The sequence below is a fragment of the Cynoglossus semilaevis genome, chromosome 5, assembly GCF_000523025.1.
Source record: "Cynoglossus semilaevis isolate Cse_v1.0 chromosome 5, Cse_v1.0, whole genome shotgun sequence".
NCBI lineage: Eukaryota > Metazoa > Chordata > Actinopteri > Pleuronectiformes > Cynoglossidae > Cynoglossus > Cynoglossus semilaevis.
Genome location: NC_024311.1, coordinates 17,260,442 through 17,279,693, shown reverse-complemented (window position 1 = coordinate 17,279,693; position 19,252 = coordinate 17,260,442). Strand labels below are relative to the sequence as shown.

The window sequence follows — 19,252 nt, the reverse complement described above, 5'->3', positions numbered from 1 at the left end:
ACACAACCTCTTCAAGAAAAGAACTCTAGTCTTTTTGATTTGCCGTCATGTGAGTAGGAAAGTCAAGAGAGTGTTCAAAAACAAATTGAAAAGTTGAGTTTTTTCTGTGCATAACGTTTAAAACCATTACTTTAACAAAGATTTATACATGTATTTCCATGTCTAGGTTTTGTTAAAACATTACTTTTTTCTTATTTTTAATAGGTTTTGTTAAAACATTACTTTTCTCTTATTTTTTAAAGGTATATTTTGAGATTTTAAAAAACTCAGTGACAGACAACTGATTGTGAGATTTAAAAAAACTCAGTGACAGACAACTGATTGATTTGCTGATCTGGTTGAAAAGAAATTGAATTCAAAGATTTTTTGACAACATCTACAAAGAGTCAATATGCCTTAGAAGTTTTTGTAACAGCTTTTTGGTGTTGTTGTTGTTGTGCAGCGAGACACCGTAACAGCTTTTTGTTGTTGTTGTTGTTGTTGTGCAGCGAGACACCTTCAACTAACTTCGACAAGTACAAGATGGTGCTTATGTCAATCTCCTGCTGTCTCCATGACATCATTTAAGCAGGTTTTATTACTCACACACATCAAGTAGATTAACTGAATAATGACTGAATATGCAAAACAGAATGATTAAATACCACGTTCCTATGGCAACAGAATCTCAAATCCCTATTTTCTGGCCGTATTACAATTCAGGTGACCTTGAAACTCCAGCATTTGTCATCACTTGTTCAGTGCTTTGCTTTTGAGCGGGCAAGTTGTCTCCTTGGTAAGGAGGATAGTTATATAACCCCCCTGTCACCTCCTACGCTCTCTCTTTCTCTTTGTACGTCTCTTCCTGTCTATGCACAGTGTCCACCGCCTCCGTTGCCGCCTCTTGGAAGAAGGTTCCACGGTTCAAACGTACACGTTCTTTCCGTTTAGGAACGATACAGCGAAGGCTTTCTAACATTACGCCTTCTAGCGGGAACATCACATCTGACATGAACAGATGGATGTGACGTAAGGGGAAAAATCGCACTGCCCATACGACACCTTTAGTGCTCAGTGATGAAACAGATTAAACATAATATTCCTTCATATCAAGCTGCAGCAATAGATGATGTTTCCACTGACATTCTGCCAAATGAAGGACAGTGTGTGTGGCTTGATCAAACTTTAGGTTTATCGGGTTTGAGAAATGAACAGAACTGCATGTAAAAAATAATTAAAATAAAAATAAGTTTAAGAGATTAAACCACAGCTTTTCATTAGTAACAACCCAGCACTGGCCTAGTCAACTGTTAGCTCTGATTGAAACTGGACAGTGTGGTAACTCGGCAGGATGTCACACTTTTTCATTTAGACTTTAGACTCTTGGCATTGCGTGAGAGAAACACGAGAGCGTCATGTTTCCTCACGTCTTACGGGAAGATACCGGCTAATTTTATGCAAAAAATACGTAGCACACCTCATTATTTGGCTTTTCTTTTTTTTGTGAATTTGTGTCACTGACGCAGCAGTTTCATTTGCTTTCTATATTTGAAGGCGAAACAGATTTGAACGAGTGGCTACAAAGCTTTGGTCATTCCATTCAATCACATTGAATTGACCTTTGACATGTACACAGACGATGCTCGATATCTCGTAGTTACAACGGCGTTTTGTCCAGCAGCTTCTGATGACCAGGTGCACATTAATCAGTGATGCCATGGGGAGTCATCTTGTTCACAGAAAAGGGCTGAAGATTAAGTGTGGGATGGTGCAGAGACAGAGTCGGAACAGGGATCAGGACGGCAAGGACAATGAGCAGAAGCTGGGAAATCCAACAGCCGAGTTTAATCAGTGCTTCCTGAGTGTAAACAACTGAGGTCATATAAAAGGAGACCTGTTCTTCTCCAGTTATTAATATTTTGTTTCCCGAAGCGGAGTTGGTAGGATATCTTTTCCTGCTAAAATACTTCCTTCTGCACTGCAAGGACAAAGGGTGCATTGTTCAGGACAGACGTCCGGCCGCTATTCGCCTTTCTTTTAAAGATAAGGACGATGACTGTATTATAGATACCATGTAAGAGAAATCCACCTAAATCAGTAAAGAGTACACCCTACACTAGGACATATTTTGAACTTTGAACATTTACCACCTGATCCTGTTACTGTCTGTTTACCGAACCGTCCCCTTTGACAGTCAGTCCTTTGTCCTTTTTGTGCGCGTTCACAGCCACAGCAGTATATTTAAGCCTGAGCCTAAGAGTGGCAGCACAGATCGACGCCATCAATGATAAAAGTCTTCAAAGACTTTTTCAAAACACCAGCCTCTCTGCTGGATCCACCTGCTGCTCCAGCCATGTACTGTTTTACTTCCTTTTGAGTTTTTAATGTTACTCAGCAGGGCAGAATGGGGAAAAAGGGCAACCTGACTCTTAACAGCAGGATGGCCAAGCCATTCTCTGCTGCTCAGGGGGGGATGCTTTTTTTCTTTTTTCTTTCAGAAAGCAACACAGGAGTGGCTTCACACCTGTCGTCTGTGAGGGTTACTTTGGAGGAAACTGAATAATGAATGCACTCATTTATACTTGTACAAAAACTGGATAACAATGATAGCTCAGTACTGACCAGTGTTGGTCAGTGATTGACATGATTATAGATCGGCATGTATAATAATAGACCTCTGGCCTAGATGATCAGATGGTAAGGGGACAGATTATCTTCTGGGCTCCCATGGCATAACCCCAGGCATTAATGTTAATGGAAAAGCACATGACCTTGCATTTGCCCCCGTGCAGCTGCGTTTTCAATTGCAGGGCCGTGTTGTGGAGGAGACGGCTGCAGTGGTAATTCAGGCACCTGATACCTGCGCATTAAAATAGCTTCTTTTCTGTTTTTTGTTTTTTTTTCATTTGCCCACTCTCCCGTGGGGTCCAGTTAAGGTTTCCTGTGCTCCCTGAGGTGAGAAGAGAAGAGCAGCAGAGAATCTGAAGGAGTGTTTGCCATCATCACTGTAAAGATAGCTGAAGATAGATGTGTTGTGCCAGATGTCATTTGATCCCATCGCTGAGCAGGAGGCCAAAGTTTAGCCCGTACTGTTACATTCCATCCAAGGGACGTGGTCGCTGGGCTGAAACAGAACATCCTTTGTTTTCAAAGGGCACAGCCTATTTAATGTTGTATAAAATCACTGTGATGGAGTTAGCTCTGCAAAGTATTGCTTTCCAGTGATCTTCTCATACTGGGGGAAAAAAAAACAAAAAAAACAAAACAGCGATTGTACCAACGCAACACAAACAGGCTTTGTCGAAGGAGCTTTAAATGCTCAGATGGAAAAAGGACTGCCGGATAATATAATGTTGTTTTTTTTTTTATAAACATCATGCGGAGAAAGTGCATCTGAATATGACTCTGAGGGCCGTCAGCACAGTTTAATTACATTAAGCGACAGCTAAATTGGACATTGCAAACAGACAGGGCTTAACGGATTACTGGACCTCGGACAGAGTGAGATCAAATTTTACCTTTGAGCATGAAACAGTATGCCCTGGTCCTGGCAGCCATGGAGACATGGAGATGAGATGGAGAATGGGGTCAGTGGTGGCCAGCCAGACAAATACACTTCCCAACATTATACAGTATTTTTCAGAAGACTAACCAGGCACAGCAGTTTGGGTTATCTATTTTTGAATAACAGTTTAACCACTGTTTAAATATGGGCTTCTGAATCTATTTTTTAATTGTTATTGATGAAAATAGAGTTTTAAAAATGGCAAATTATGACCAATTTTTCCACCCCACCCCCCACCCTCAAAGTCCTGCGTCTTCATTATTTCAAAGCAGGTGTAACTCACTCCTCCCACACAGTTTTCTCGGCCCATGCTCAGCGTCTGTGCAGACACAAGTGTCAGTACTGTGATGGATGCTGTGGTGGATATTGTATTTCTGTCTCTGTCTGTGAAGGTTCTCAGTCATCTAGGTCATACACCCCTGAGAAGTCACAGTGAAACAGCCTAGGGCAGTCCAGTGGTCATCTTCCCAACTTCTCAGGAATTGAGTCTCTATTTTAACCTGTTTAAATTTACCTGATTAAAGAAAAGCTTGATTCAGTTATAACAGTTATAAAGTTGCATATTGCTTTTGTATTAGAAAGGAGGAACAGGTTCCAGTTTCTGTTCGTTTCTGCCAGTGTTGTGTTTCACGTTGAAGATGGTGTATTGTAAATTACAACAACAACAATTGGCTGTTGTAAGGCAGGAAATCAACTGCTCAGAAGTTTGTCTTCCTCCTGTTGATGTTCGTAGTTTTCTTTTTGAGAAGAAAAGCTCTGAATACTAAGCTGCAGTGTGACCTATTTAAGGACATAAATGGCATAAAACATGGTTTTACTTCCTGGCAGGGAGTCGTGGGCACATCTTTCTCATGTGTAGATTGTAGACCCAAATGAACCCAAGCATCTACGAACAGCTGAGCCCCAGCACTGTAGGGTAATATAGGCAACATCTGTTCAAAACCCTAGAAAACTTTCCTCTGTTGTCATTTAGTTTACTTTACGTTAATGACAGAAGTCCAGCAAGAAACTCACAAGGCAGTGACACCCCGACCTAACCAATATGGTACCATACTGGTATCGGTATTGGACTGCATGATTCATTTATATTTTTACATTTAGCAGGAGTATTGGACTGCATGATTCGTTTATATTTTTTACATTTAGCAGATACTTTTATCCAAAGGGACTTACAAGGATTCATGGTGTCATGGATTCATGGCAGGCGTGCTAACTGCTACAATATGGAGCTGACATTCAAATACTTGATGAAATGATCAACAGTATCAGACGTTTGGAGGTATTTCAACATCAAATTTGTTAAGATAAGTTGATAATCTACCTGTAGAGGTACCTTAGTGCTGAATCTCTCCTTAGTGCTACAACATGCTCTGTAAATGATACTTTGAAATAAATCTGGCTGTTATCATTTTCCTGCTTACTCTGCTGTACACACACTGCTTGTTACCCTATTGCCCACAGCTCTGTGCCACCAATATAAAACTGCCTTCCAGTTCAGTGCAAATGTACTGAGACCCAACCCAAGAAAGTATCAGAACCGGTACTCGTTATTTGGGATTACAAAAAAGGAAAACACTCGTTTCTTAAATGGTTTCAGGACAACCCTTTAATAAGGCGTACCGATCTTTTTCCACCTATTCAACACAGTAGTGGGTCCTTGCTGCCGTACTCGTCAGAAGAAAACACCCACAGGTGTAAATCTGTGCTGACAATTTATTATTAGCTGCTGGCTCTCTGGGTATCCCCACTCCCCTAGAAACTAACTGCTGTTTCTAAAATTGTCCTTTAACTACTACTTGGGTGAGATCAGGGGGGAGTCTGTGGCACTTTAAACTGCAGTTTTCTCAATAACCATAGTGCAGGCCGTCTTAACCATAGGATACAAACCTCTCCAGCTCACCGAGAGCCAAATAAAGAGGTGGAGAAGAAGTAGAGAGAGGCAGATGAAAGCAGGCACCCAATATATTAAACCTCAGCTCTATTAGATATGAGCTTCTGCTGAGGTGGAGCAGCATGGCTTCAGGCAAAGATATGGCTTGCTTATTGTGCTGCAGCGGGGGGGCCGGGGAGCCTGTGTAGCCACTGTGATGATTTCATATACAACATGCAGCCTCTCATGCATGATTTACCATACACGAAATTCTACTATAACTGAAATATTAAAACAGCGACCTTGATAAATGATTGCGCTCAAGATGCAAAATTTGTCATATCACATACCGTTTATGTTTGAACAGCTGTTCCTCCCCGGAGGGCAAAGAAATCAGTCGTAGTATTTAAGCTCATTGTGACGAACAAAACTGCAGTATAGTCCACTTCAACCTCAGACGTCTGAACTGACTGACTATCATTAAGTGTATGAACATGCAGTAATGCGTAATAGCAGCCTACTATCGTGGTGTGCTACGTAATTGTTGCCCTCTTACCCCTACATTGTGTTGTGATGACCACAGAATGGGGTGGACAAAGAAGCTGTGGCGTTTAAACACCCACATCTGCAGCTGTAATGCTATAATGGTGGTGATTTTTTTTTTCACCTAACCAATGATATTTCCTGTTGGTGGTGGGAACAAATCACTCCGGCATGTAATTTCCTCATGAATAGTAGGTTTGTGCTGTCTAAACTACATGTTAAGTTCACAACAATAAGTGGTGTTGATGATAAAAGGATGAATGATACAGTAAATACAGGTCTCCATCTCTGTACATGAGCAAACCAGACTTGTTGCACCGTATTTAATCGTAGTTTTCTTTATCATTTTGTTTAGTCCGCCCCCCCCCGGCCCAAGCCTATGTCAATGACGCCACAATCTATTGTAACGTAATATGTGTCAGTGGCATCACAGTTAATGTCTGTTTCCTTTTGATGTTGTGCCTGAAAGCATCTGACAATCAGAGGGGTATTAGAGGGTTGGAGGGATTCCACTTTGACTAAGTGGCATTTACGGCTGTGGAGTGTTTAGCTACTCTCAAATTCATAATGACTCACAGTGCTTTTGACACACTGTTGTGCTGATACTTAGCGGCTTGCTTTTCTGACTGTACTGAGGAAAGTTTGCCTCCAGTGAGCCTGGTGGAACCAGTTCTACAGCTGTTTGTTTTGTCAGCACAAAACATCAGTTTATGAAATCTGAAATCCATGCAGATGCAGATAGGAATCTGCATCTGCTGCTTTTTCTTGTATGTTTGTATGCTGTAAGCCAAGGCAGACAGATGTCATGAAGCTTTCTTAATCTTTAAATGCAGGGTTTTTTAATCATCTAACATAATAGGGAATAATAGAAAAAATAATTTATTTGATGAAAACATATTCACTTTACACCACCAAAAACACATAGATCTAGGTGTATGAAAAGGCCAAGGCGATATTACTAGGTCACGTTAAGGGGACTTGGTTTTGTTTTAGTTTTGTCACCAGAACAAAGTGCCGATAACAGGTGTTTCATTGTTTTAAAAATGTACTTCCAATAGTTAGCTCACCTCTGAATGGTGGATAGAAGATGGCGCAGAAGAACAACAAATTAGCCACGATTTAGCCACTGAACATCATCAGGTACTATTAAAGGGCAGGTACGGGGCTTACCTTTGGGTGGTTCGTTGAGGAGAGTTGACAGATCCTGGATGTGTAGGAACAGAAGCACACCTGCAGTGGAGAACAACACGAGGAGTGAAGCTAGAAGGGGCAACCTTCTCCTCCGGCCACACAGGGAGTCCACCACCATCTTCAACCTGGTGCGCAGCATGACGTCACACAGCTGGGGACTTCTTTATTGCAAACTGCAGGATGAAAAAGAGCACAGGGACAGTAAGGGAAGGTAGTGAGGATCCGAGACAAAAGGAGAGACTGATTAACACAGGATTTTCCTAAAGTGTTTTTAAGCCCAGTACTGACGGCGGAAGAACAAAAGACAATGATCACAGTAAAAATAAAGTGAGTGAAGGTAGAAGAAGTCATTGAGTAAAGGCTTTGTGAGAAGGAAATAATTTATATATGTCTTAAGAGCTGATCTGCTAACAAAACCCACTACATTTTAAAACACTGATTTTATGAAGTTTTGATGAATAAGAAATCTGGGCAAAATTGTCTAAATAGTGTCACTGTTTGACTGGGACCAAAACAAGTGACCCTTTTGCTGCAGATGAATCACGTCTAACCCCAAAGTCACTGTAGCCCCAGGGAACAGAATTCCATTTCTGTAACGTTGGTTGTCTCCGAAATGTTGTGATGTTGGGTTTTTTTTTTTTTTTTTTTGAAAAGCCTGAATGGTGGCGTGACAGAAATGTCCTTCCTGTGAGAACATGGTGAGCATTTCAAGTTTTTGTCTACATGTAAGGTGTAATTCTATCTTTCTCAATGACCACATATTCTGTAACACCACAAACAGAGCATAAGATTGAATACAACAGGACCCAATATCTTAGACAGAAATGTCCTTCCTGTGAGAACATGGTGAGCATTTCAAGTTTTTGTCTACATGTAAGGTGTAATTCTATCTTTCTCAATGACCACATATTCTGTAACACCACAAACAGAGCATAAGATTGAATACAACAGGACCCAATATCTTTTTTTTTTTACTGCATGTTTTTAAGCAACTCTGAAAGAATAAAACATAAAGAGTTAAGACTGGGAAATGTTGTGTTTTAAAGAGCACAATAAAGTCTAACTGCCAGCACTCCACTAAAGTGGTAATATTATTTTAGCAATAATGGCATTCAAAGCGTAAACAAACAAACAGCGTGAACACATGAACACGCCTTCTGTGTATTTTCGGTGACATGAGTGACCAGGACAGAAACACAGGTAAAATCAGTAGTTATGAAAAACTTTGCAGTAAGGCCTAAATTAGCCTAAGTAAAGTTTTGATTAAATCTCAAGTCAAACCAGTCTGTGTTTGATTAGAGCAAAGTTTGATTTGTAGTCTGATTTGAGTAAAATGTTTTTTTCAAAATATGACAAAATACAATCAAAATGTAAGAAATGCACAAATAAATGATCCACTTTCCCGTTAACTCGTGACATTCATGCTTTATAACCTGTAGTTTCTCTCGACGGTAGAACTTTATACTCCATTTAAAAATTCAATAATTCTGCCACCTGGCTTCTTGCATCTTTACTTCAATTGTGAAATTCTACCCCGTTGAAGACGAGCAGGTCCTAAAGCGTAGCCTGAACAGTGACTTTTAAGACACAAAACACATTTTGACGTTTTTTTGGTTGGAAAAAAAAAGGAGCGGGGGGTTGGGGGGAGGGGTAGCTGTTATAACAAAGGACATCCAGCATATGTAACATTAGATGAAGGTCTTTCTGCTGCTGAACAATGATGGAACCTCCAGCCATATTCAGTTACTGTTAGGGATAGAGTCTATACAGGCAACCAATAATGGGTTTTGACTGGAGAAAATAACTTAGCTTCATCAACTAGCTGTTGCATTTCTTTTGCTGAGATGAACAACAACAACAAGCCGAATTAAAAATAATAATAATAATAATATTGACAGGGTTGTAATAGCTTTTGATTTTAATCTTTAACTGTCACAGGTATGGAAAGGAGCACAACCAGGTCTGGATTAACTCTAGCACTACAGCTAGCAAATGCAGAGGCGGGATCTGGAATCAACAGGCAGGAATCGTAGTCACGTGATAAAACTCACCTTTGTGCTTATGTTTATGTGTGTATAACAGTATTTTAAATATGTATTTCGACTTTAAACTACTCATCAGTAAAAGTTAGTACTTTAGTACTTTAAACTACTCATCAGTAAAAGTTACAGCTTGAGATACTCGCGACAGACAACCAGGCAGACACACGGAGACAGAGACAGTGACAGAGATCAATAATTGTTGGCTACTAAACCACATAAGGAAGACGACCGCTGTGTCTTTAATGCCTCCATTGCTAAAAATTGATTTTTACTATAGTAGGATCTGGTTTAGCATCACGGTAAAGGGACAAACGACTGTACACATTGTGATGTCACATTCAGTTTACGGTACACTCACTTGCCTCATACGTCCAAGTCATTGTTTCTCTGTTTTCAGGTTACATAAATTCTGGTCTTTGTGGTAGCTAAATTGTTGTCTCTTACAATTGTTTTCTCTTACAATTGTTGTCTCTTACACTTGGTTATCCATGTGGTAATTATCTTGCTGCTTAGAACGTCTCGTATTGAATCTTTTGTTGTGACAAGCCTCTAACCCTGTAACTGAGAAGTATTTTTGGTACAGGAATTCACTCACACTAACTGTCATACAAACGCCAGCTTCCACTCACATTGTTCTCCCCCCGGTAACTCTGTACCTGGGAACATTACATTACAGGCAGAACTGTCCCCTTGCTGATGGAATTAAAACGTCTTCTCTTGTGAAGTCTTGATATATTTGCCTTACAACTACTAATACAAGAACCATAAAGACTACGCCCAAACTGACCATTGTAGGTCAGTTTGACCTTTGTAGGTCAGTGTGAGCATAAACATTTTACTTTATTTAGTCCAAACATCCATCCATTCTCATCTGCTTATCTGTTACCGGGTCGTGGGGGCAGCAGTCTCCATGACCGCCACCCAAATCGCGCAAAATCACCCAAAATGTGCAATTTATCCACAGGTGAACTGCAGTTACAGATTCTATAAGACCGACAAGTGACAGGTGAAAGGTTAGATCCACCTGTGATTGTGCCAGGACAAAAATACCAAAAACCTGTTCCAGCACCCTCACAAGTGAGAGCGTTGTGTGACGGTCACCTGGTGCGCTGGCCTCAGGATAGCTGCTAGATAAGCAGGCTAGGTGATGACAGCTCCAACACAATTGGACATGCTCAAATACAACACATCCTTGCCATTTCATGTTGGCCCAATATCTGCCACAGGGCACTGCTGTGCTGCACTGTGCAGCTCTCAGATGAGGTTACAGATTAGTTTCTATTTATAAGTGGGACCTTACAGCAGCCCAGTGACCGGCAGAGCAGAGGAGATAAACTATGTACAGGACCATAAAATCAGGACATAAAATCAAAGATAAAAGTGAGAAATGACCACCTTAAAATGCTGCACATGCACAGTCCTAGAACTGAACTATGTATTTAAATTATTCTTCAAACATTTATATATTAAAGCTGTGTCACATTGTGACATGTTTTGTTGTTTATCGGCAGAAGAATGAAATAGTTTGACTTTAGAGAGTTTTTTTTTTTGGTGTTAAATGTAAAGTGGTGAAGTTGGGAACCTCAGGTTTCAAACTGGGTTTAGACGCAGTGACTTTATGACTTCCATGGTTACGATCTCAACAACATTGATTCTGCTAAACATGGAATAAACATGAAATATCTGCAATGTTTGCTTGGTGGTGAACCTTACTATCACACAGTGGCACGATGGCTGTAGATCACATGTGGCGAGGACGTCCTCTACCCCCAACCCTAATAAGAGGGTTGTGTCGGGGGGGCATCTGGTGTAAAAACTCTGCCAAATCACTATGCGGACTCCCGCTCTGACGACCCCTGACGAAGGCAACAGTTAAAAGGGATTTTCACAGTCCACCAGATGTAAGTGGCCCAAGGCCCACTGTGGCATTTTGTCGCGTTTTCAAAGGCCAAAGACTTTTCAATGAAAATTGCATTTTAATGGAAACCAGCAAATTAAAGAGAACACAAAAAGCCAAGATGAACTTGGAAATTCTTTTAACAACAAACAAAGCTAATTAACTAGACCCTGGAGATTACCAGGATACACACGCAGAACCTATGCCATTGAGAGTACTATTGTAAATTATAACCAACCTTGTAGCAACAAGGTGAGATCTTTAGATCTAATGGCTGTTTTTCTTGTTCTTATTTGTTTTCGCTGCTTCTGTGAGTAGAGCTTTGTTTGGCGTCTCCTACCAATGTATCATTCGAATTTCATAAAGAAGCAATTACTGCGAGAAAAAAAGGACCCTGACTAGCTGTTATAATCCTACATTTTTGTGTTATGGATTATGGATCAGAGACGATATCCAAAATGTTTCCCAGATCAGATTTTTTTTTCCTCATAAAGAGCTGCGGCCCATTTTGTTTTAGGCGAGGCGTTGCACCTGACCTTGGTACATTACAGTTTTGGTTCATTGGGCAAACAGTAAAACAATGTTGTCTAATAGCTTTATTACCATTTAAAAGTCGTATCATTTCACTGAATGGGCTCCTGTTGGATATGGGCCATTGAATTCTGCCTCCAACTCATGGCTAGTTAAAAGCTTTCTACACTGAGACACTTGTTCTCAGTCCATCACTTCCTGCTTCTCGTTTAAACGTATGTGTTGCACTCTGCAGCTGAAGGAAAACGGTTAAACATTTAGGTTCTGTCAAAAGTGAAGGGTCAACTTGGACTTGACAAATGTTCTGTTCTGACAAAACTTCTGTTTGTTTGTTTTTGCAGCCAATGAATGCTCAGAAAGAGCTGTTCACATTTACATCAGAGACATTAACAATGTAACGCTTGTGCTGCTCCACTGTAATAATCAAATTAGCTGAAAATAATCTGTCAGAAACACAGTACAGTACATCCAAACCAGGAGTAACCATGGATAATAAAAAAATAGTCATGGGAACTGAATTAGGCAGCGATAGCTTGGCTTTCATTAATTAAAATAAGTAAATAAGTAAATCACTAGCCAATCAGTATTTATTTACAGACAAACAATTGGACTTTGAAACGCTGTTAAAACAATCCATGTATAATGCACGCATAAAAAAAAGTTTTTCATACAGTGTAAATGATCAAACCTACCGTGTCAATAAGGTTCCTTTCTCCCACTTTATTTTTATCCTGCTCTCCAGGTTAGCACCAGCTGTATCTACTCAGATGTTACAACTGCGTTACACCGCAGAGGAACTGGCTCTTTTTGTATACAAAACAGTGACAGTTTTGATGACGCAACGCCTGCACTCAGGAGGAGTTGTGATGTGTTTGATCACAGAGGCATGTCCGGTTCATAAACCAAACCTGAATTCCACTTCATGTTTTGCTCATAATTGTTGCTACAGACACCAGGTTCTCAGACCGAGGGACAATGTGTATCATGAGGGTTTAAAACCTGCTGTTTTGCGAGCTTGCCTGAGTTAACCAAATGACCAGCTCCTCCAAAGGAGCTCCAAAGTGGAAGTGACTAGAGCAGAATGTTTATAATAAACTGGCAAAGGGCCTATTAAAGGGCAAGCGAGGTTAACTTTGAGTCAATAAGCATTAAGGAGACGGACAGGAATCCTGAAGTCCACTGTGAGTCGACTGCACTGAAAGTACATTCAGATCAGTTTTAAAATCCAAACACACCAATAATTCATGAGTTCACTGACAATCCCCTATAATATGATATTATTTCCTATTGTTTCAAAATACCTCGCCCACTGAGCTGCTTGTTACTGAAAATGTTGTATCACGTTCTGTTGGTGATCAGTGGCTGGTTTATATCTGATGACGTTTTATTTACTGTCTAGCCCAGATTCTCACCTCTTTAAAGCATGTTGTGTTCAGGGGACATATTGTCCTCATGTGTACTTTTAGGAATGAAGAGGACAACGTCCATTGAAGAAACCATTTGACAAACTCTACCAGATTCTACCAGATTTAGCTTCATGCTACAATCCACATTTGCATAAAAGTGGGTAGGACACAATGTTAAGCACATTTGTCCGGTTTAGCTTTCAGGGTCGGTGGCTGTTTTTGATTCAGCAGCAGTCTGTGCTTACTGACAATGATATCCTGAAGCACTGCCAGGCTCATGTGTACATGTCAATCACAGCAACACGGCGGTTTCTAATGCAACACTGTCTAAGGGCTTAAAGGTCAGGAAAATTCCGAAGCCTTATCTGTGCCTCGGACACCAACAGGAAGATTGACATTCACACTGAGGCTTAGCCCAAATTGATGCCCCATGGCCCACACTGACGTACTCTCATAGACTTAGCATTTGATGGACTCTCCTATAATACCAAGTCCTAACACCCAAGGTCCTGAGCCCACCTGCTTTCAGGAGTATTTCCCAGAGGGATACTTGTTTATGTTTATGTGTCTTTTGGTCGGTGCTGCGGGGAAACAACTGTAAAATGTGTTTCATTAAAACATAGAAAAGATTTTCTCATTTTCCACATTAAGTATAGAACAAAGTATGTTAGTATGTGTAGACACAACTTGACTGATGCAACAAAACACAGCATATTTGTCGAGAAAGTCAATAGCTGTCAGGTAACCAAAATACAGTAGTTTATCAACACCTGCGCTGACTTGCGAAGGAAGTTTTCCTTTGGTCTAGTTTCATGATGAATAAGGAAATGCTAATTGTGTCAAATGTCCATGAAGCTAATGGTGTTTATCACTAATCTATTAGATTAATTATGTTTATTTTTACTGCTGTATTTAACCCCTGTGACCAACTTTGAATCTGAAATTAGTGTGTAAACCAAAATGATTAACATTTTGGTGGCTCTGATGAAGGACTTGTTTTCACAGTATTCTGCCATTCTGAGATGCATTATTTTGATGAAGTGCTGTATTAATTAATCAGAAGAATGATTCGGTTGAAAGAGCATTAAAAAGTAAAGAAATACTTCAAAACATACGGCCCAAAATGATACAGAGGTGTTATTGTTGTTTTGTGCTTTTACCACTGCCAGACTACAATGCACTTCCTGTTGTGAACACAACGGTGAAAAGAGCTCTCTGTGCTTTGAACACTGTGAAAGGTGTATCTTGACAATGTACGTCAATATCACTCAGTGTGCAGGACACATCACACATGCTCAATACCCGAGGGAGTCAGGGGTCGGGGGGGCTCCAGCAAATCTGGACTGATGTGTTATCTTCACACTACTACTGTGTGCTCCTTAATCCCATCTTTCCACTGAGTTGAAAGAGGGAGACAGAGAGAAACAAAGAGGGGCAGCGTCCATTTTCAATCAAAACACCAATTTTAAACTTATTTTAAATTTGTTCATCCCAAAACGTTCAATATCTGCATCACATTTAGAGTCACGCATTTAAATCCAAGGACATTTTGTACAAGTTTTAATTGCCACTCAATGTCCAGAAATTACAACTGCTTACATACTCACGACACTCGGTTACCTTGACCAACCTCAGCTGTGCTATGCATTTCATGGTGTGAAAATGTTCCCAGCTGGTCATAACGTTGTGACAGTGACAAGTCGGAGCGTTTTAGTACTAGACATTTGGGAACCCTATGAGCAGAGCGATGGCATTCATTTGATCGCAGGTTTCTGTGTGAGCAGCTTCACTCCCTGCCACAGTGTTTCACTCTAATGATCAAAACATTTTCTTATTTGGCTCATTACAGTTTCATTAGGATCAAAGATCTTAAGATACTTAAAAACGCATCTCAACAGAGCAGGTGGTTTTTATCGTGAGTCTTTATTCATGCAAGACGTCGGGGGACGCTTGTATCATTAAAACAGGTCTGTGTTTTACCAAAGAGGGAAAAAACAACTGGTGCAAAAGGAGCAATTGCTGTGAGCAATGTAGCAGCACAGTGAGTGAAAATGTTCGTAATCATCTGGCCACCAGAGATGGCAAAACGTTTGACTGAAAATTGTTTGTTTTTTAATTCTTTGAGTTGTATTCACGAGACACGAAAATTAAATGGACAAGTGTCTCAGGCAGTGGTTCCCAAAGTGGGGGGCACCCCCTCCAGGAGGTACAGAGCTTTGTCCAGTGAATGTCATTTTCAATATTTTCTCTTCTTGTGCCAAATGAGGCAGATTGCTTTGTGGTTATATTTCTTTTTAACTTATAACTGCAGTTTTCTATTCATTACTGTGTTTGGATATGTTTGTCAACAGCTCTGAACTAGGGATGTGTAAGGGCTGTTACTGTCAACTTTCTCTCGTGTCACCACTACATCATCTATTTATTCAAACTAATACCCTTGCACTGTGGAAATTATGCAAAAGGAGTTTCTAGATCGCCCTTTGGCAAATATAGTTAGAGACCCCTGCTATACATGCTGATAAATCCTGGACATTCTGTTGATATGAGATGTGCAGCAGTTTTTTGTTTTGTTTGGTAATAACACAATATACAGTACATTAGTCATCATCAACTGGTGGCCTATGGGCCCAATCCAGCCTGCTCACACCTGGATTCCAAAATCAAAGGGAAAATATTGCGAGATCCCCACTATTAAGGCGTCTGTCCAGAAAAAAACTGGCCCCAAATATAGTTAGAGACCCCTGCTGTACATGCTGATAAATCCTGGACATTCTGTTTGTCCTGAAATTCTATCACAGCATTTCAAACTGGACCTGTTACTGACACTGATTGTTCAATGAGCGACAGCAGAACCAAAGCAACAAGTGGTCAACAAATACGTCTCCCATATTGGCAGCTGTAGTTTACTCGGACCACGGTTTATTCCACATGGTGCAGCTTCTGTTTTGTTCTAACGATTATGTCACAGAAGAGACAGGATAAATGATTTATTTCAGCAGGTGGAAAATGGAAAAATAAATGCAGCTGTGCTGAATAAAGAACCATTTTGGAGCAGTCGTTCCTAATGCTCGAGAACTGTTGAGTGTCATGTTGCATCAAATCTGTCTGTGTGGTCTTTTTGTGGAGCACAGCAAAATGCTCACGAAATAGAAGCTTCTCTCTGAAACCAGTTACGTACGACACCAAAGGTGTGAATGTCTCAGTGCAGATTTGATGGAAACCTCACTTAGATGGAAGTATGAAAGGACCAAGTTTTGATTCGAGGCAGAACGTCCTGAATTAGTTAGTAGATTATTTTGAGCTCAGCCTGCATCATGCACTAATAATAAACCGCCAAGAATAAACCAAACAACGGAAAGGACTGTAGGTGGGAAACAGAAACTATTGCAGTACATGTACATGTACAGTACCATCCTAATGCTATTAGACTATGGGCTGCCTTGAAGTCCACCTCAGAGAGCCATTCCACTCCTACTATATCTCTGAAACAGCCCAATATCATCAGAAATGTTATTTCTGCCTCATCTGTCGCCTCATAGAGAGAATGACTCAAACGATGCTGGAGAACGGATGCAACAAAGGATCTGGACTAATATTAGATTGAAGGAGTTCTACTTTAAATAGCCTGAGCAAGAAACCAAGTATGTTTTTTTTTTACCCCCTTGGCAGAACAGTTACGTTACACTAACAATCTATTTATTCAACGGATGAGTTTCAGATAAAAGTCTGCCATGAAATGTTCACAGTGGAACGAATAGCGTTTGACTAGAAATTGTGTCTAAATTTTCCTCTTGAAAAACTAGGTTTTATATAACATTGGCAACGTGATGAGAGTCAGCTTGCTCACAGATTTATATTTAAAAAGACAGTAATATTAATCACTGCACAGATTTGAATGCAGTGCTCACTCAGGCTCCGACTCAAGAACCCTCTTTTACCCCACAGCCAGGCACAGCTGCAGAAAGAACAGATGTCGGGGAGTATGAATTATGTGCATTCATTAAAATACTGTGACCAAACCTTAACAACTTACATGAGTAACTACAAAATCCAACCCTTTGGTGGTTCAACATGCTGCTCAAATAATAGAAATACCTTTAAAATTCACATTTTTGAGCAAATATTTATATTCATTACAATAAAAAAATGAATGTCGCGTTATGGTAATTCATTTCAAACAAGCAGGAGTTCTGTGGGATTTGGGTTGGGAAACCTAGCATTTAAAAACACCACACTGTAGCCAATCTACCGACACTGTGGGCTGCATTTTCATTACTCTTAGTCACTTCTTGTCGGAGGAACCGGATGAGTACTTTCTATGATTTTCTTTTTTTCAATAGGTTCGATGCTTTAAGAGGTCTCAGGCTGCTGAAAAGATGTTCATTTTTCTCAAAAGCAGTGAACTGATGAATGGAGTGTATGCGGAGTGCACGGCCGATGGCTCTTAAACTCCTCTCTCTGTATAGTTTCATTATGAATTCTAATCTGCTGCGAACAAATAACTCCCTTAAATCAAAATTGTCCAACGTCGTTATAACCGAATCAATCGATGATTTAAAAAGAAACCAAATTGACATGTCACTACAATGAAGAGCGATTTTTTAAAAAATATCTGTGCAACCTTGAAACAGGTCGACAGGAAGGCACTAATTTGGCTGTGTGTTAAAGAAGTCACCACAAAGATGTTCCTTAAACGAGCTTTTGAGAGCTTCTTCTTCTTCTTTTTTTTTTTTTGCACAGATGGACTTACCTGCAGGAAGTAAGAGTACTCTGATTAATCAATGCCAATCACCACCTCATAATCCACTTAAACTAATGGGAAAGATCAACTGCTTGTGGTTTCTGAAAGTGTGGTTGAGAAATCAAGTGTCCAGAGAATAGACTGCAAGTATGACCTAACCAGGGATGGCCAACATGTGCCCATGTATATCATGTGACTCTTTGCAGTAACACTGTAAAAAATTGTGACTCTCAGCCTCTGACTGGTTGGCCTCCCCCGACCCAAACTATCAGGTAGAACATTTGTTACATGCATATACCAAATACGTAGCTTCGAAATATCCGAGAAAAACATGTGGTGAGAGAGGCAAAAAGTTCCTGTCGGACATCTCAAATGAAAAGATAATGAATGATTAAATGCATTTTTCTTAAATAATTCATTAAGTGTCTTGAGGAAACGTCACTAAATATCTGTCTGATGAAAATGTTATGTCTCCTGCTTGTTTACAGTCCGACCTGTTATTGGTTTGTCAGCCTGTGTTCAAATCCTTGACTTCTCTCTCCATGTGATTTATTGGCCTGATTTAATAACTTGACTCTGTCATTTGTCAAGAGGTTTTACTGAGGCGATCTGACAACTAAATCCAGGGGTCTTGCCAGAGAGCACAGGTCTGGGCTGTCGCTTGGTTTATATGTCCAGTCCTTGTCCTGGATGTATTGTCTTTGTGATTAAAAGTTCTCCAGACTACGTTTGGACGTGTACCATACTCACTATAGTCGCATAACACAAAAAAGAATATGTAAAATGTGTCTAACTTTAGGTAGTTCTCAAGGTGTGATGTGTGTACCATTAAGAGTACAGGGTATGTGATGGAATATATATATTTTTTTTTATTAGAGTACATTGGTAAAAACAAACCTAATGCTACAGCTAGCATGCTTGTGCCTTTCAGTATTGATTTTACTTTATTTACTTATTTGCAAAGTGTGGCTAACAATCTTATGAGGAAATAAATACAGGCTGTGTTTACATGAGTGGAGTAGAACTGTGCTGTATTACAGTATTTATGTGGATATAATACTGGTGATACTAGGAAGGACAGATATTTGTGAAGGCAGTACACACTGGAGGAAGTTTGAGAACAACTTGTCGATGTGGTCCCGAGACAACGTCTTTTTGATAGAGTTCTATAAACACACACAGGGATTGTTAATTGTTATAAAGTTGTCCTTTAAAGTTCATCAGAAACATCCAGAAAAAAATAAAAACCCTCTGCCATATCTGCCATTCAGACACCTACTGTAAGGCGGGATAGAATGACGCTGGTGGCCTGCCTCGAGCACAAGTTCATGTCCATTTAATTCTGCTGACGTTACTGTCTCAAAAAAATGAATTCTTTGCTCCAGAGACCCTCTGTGCCGTACAGTGAATGATAAACTCATTATTATATATATCTGCAAGTGTATGTGAGTGTATTTAAATAAACTGCTCTAAATTGTTTTCTTATA

The 19,252-nt window shown here is 40.1% G+C and overlaps 1 protein-coding gene and 1 long non-coding RNA gene across 2 annotated transcripts in view; one reads left to right on the top strand and one right to left on the bottom strand.

The window, feature by feature from the left end:
- The window catches only part of LOC107988586 (uncharacterized), an 83,730-nt gene that overhangs the window by 7,926 nt on the left and 56,552 nt on the right, over positions 1 to 19,252 (top strand). The window lies entirely within an intron of this gene.
- Positions 1 to 19,252, bottom strand: part of chst8 (carbohydrate (N-acetylgalactosamine 4-0) sulfotransferase 8) — a 108,925-nt gene that overhangs the window by 83,068 nt on the left and 6,605 nt on the right. The window contains exon 2 of the mRNA XM_008310874.3: positions 7,128 to 7,321. Within this exon, the coding sequence (XP_008309096.1) occupies positions 7,128 to 7,287 (160 nt within the window). The 5' untranslated portion in view covers positions 7,288 to 7,321. The remainder of the gene's footprint in view (positions 1 to 7,127; positions 7,322 to 19,252) is intronic.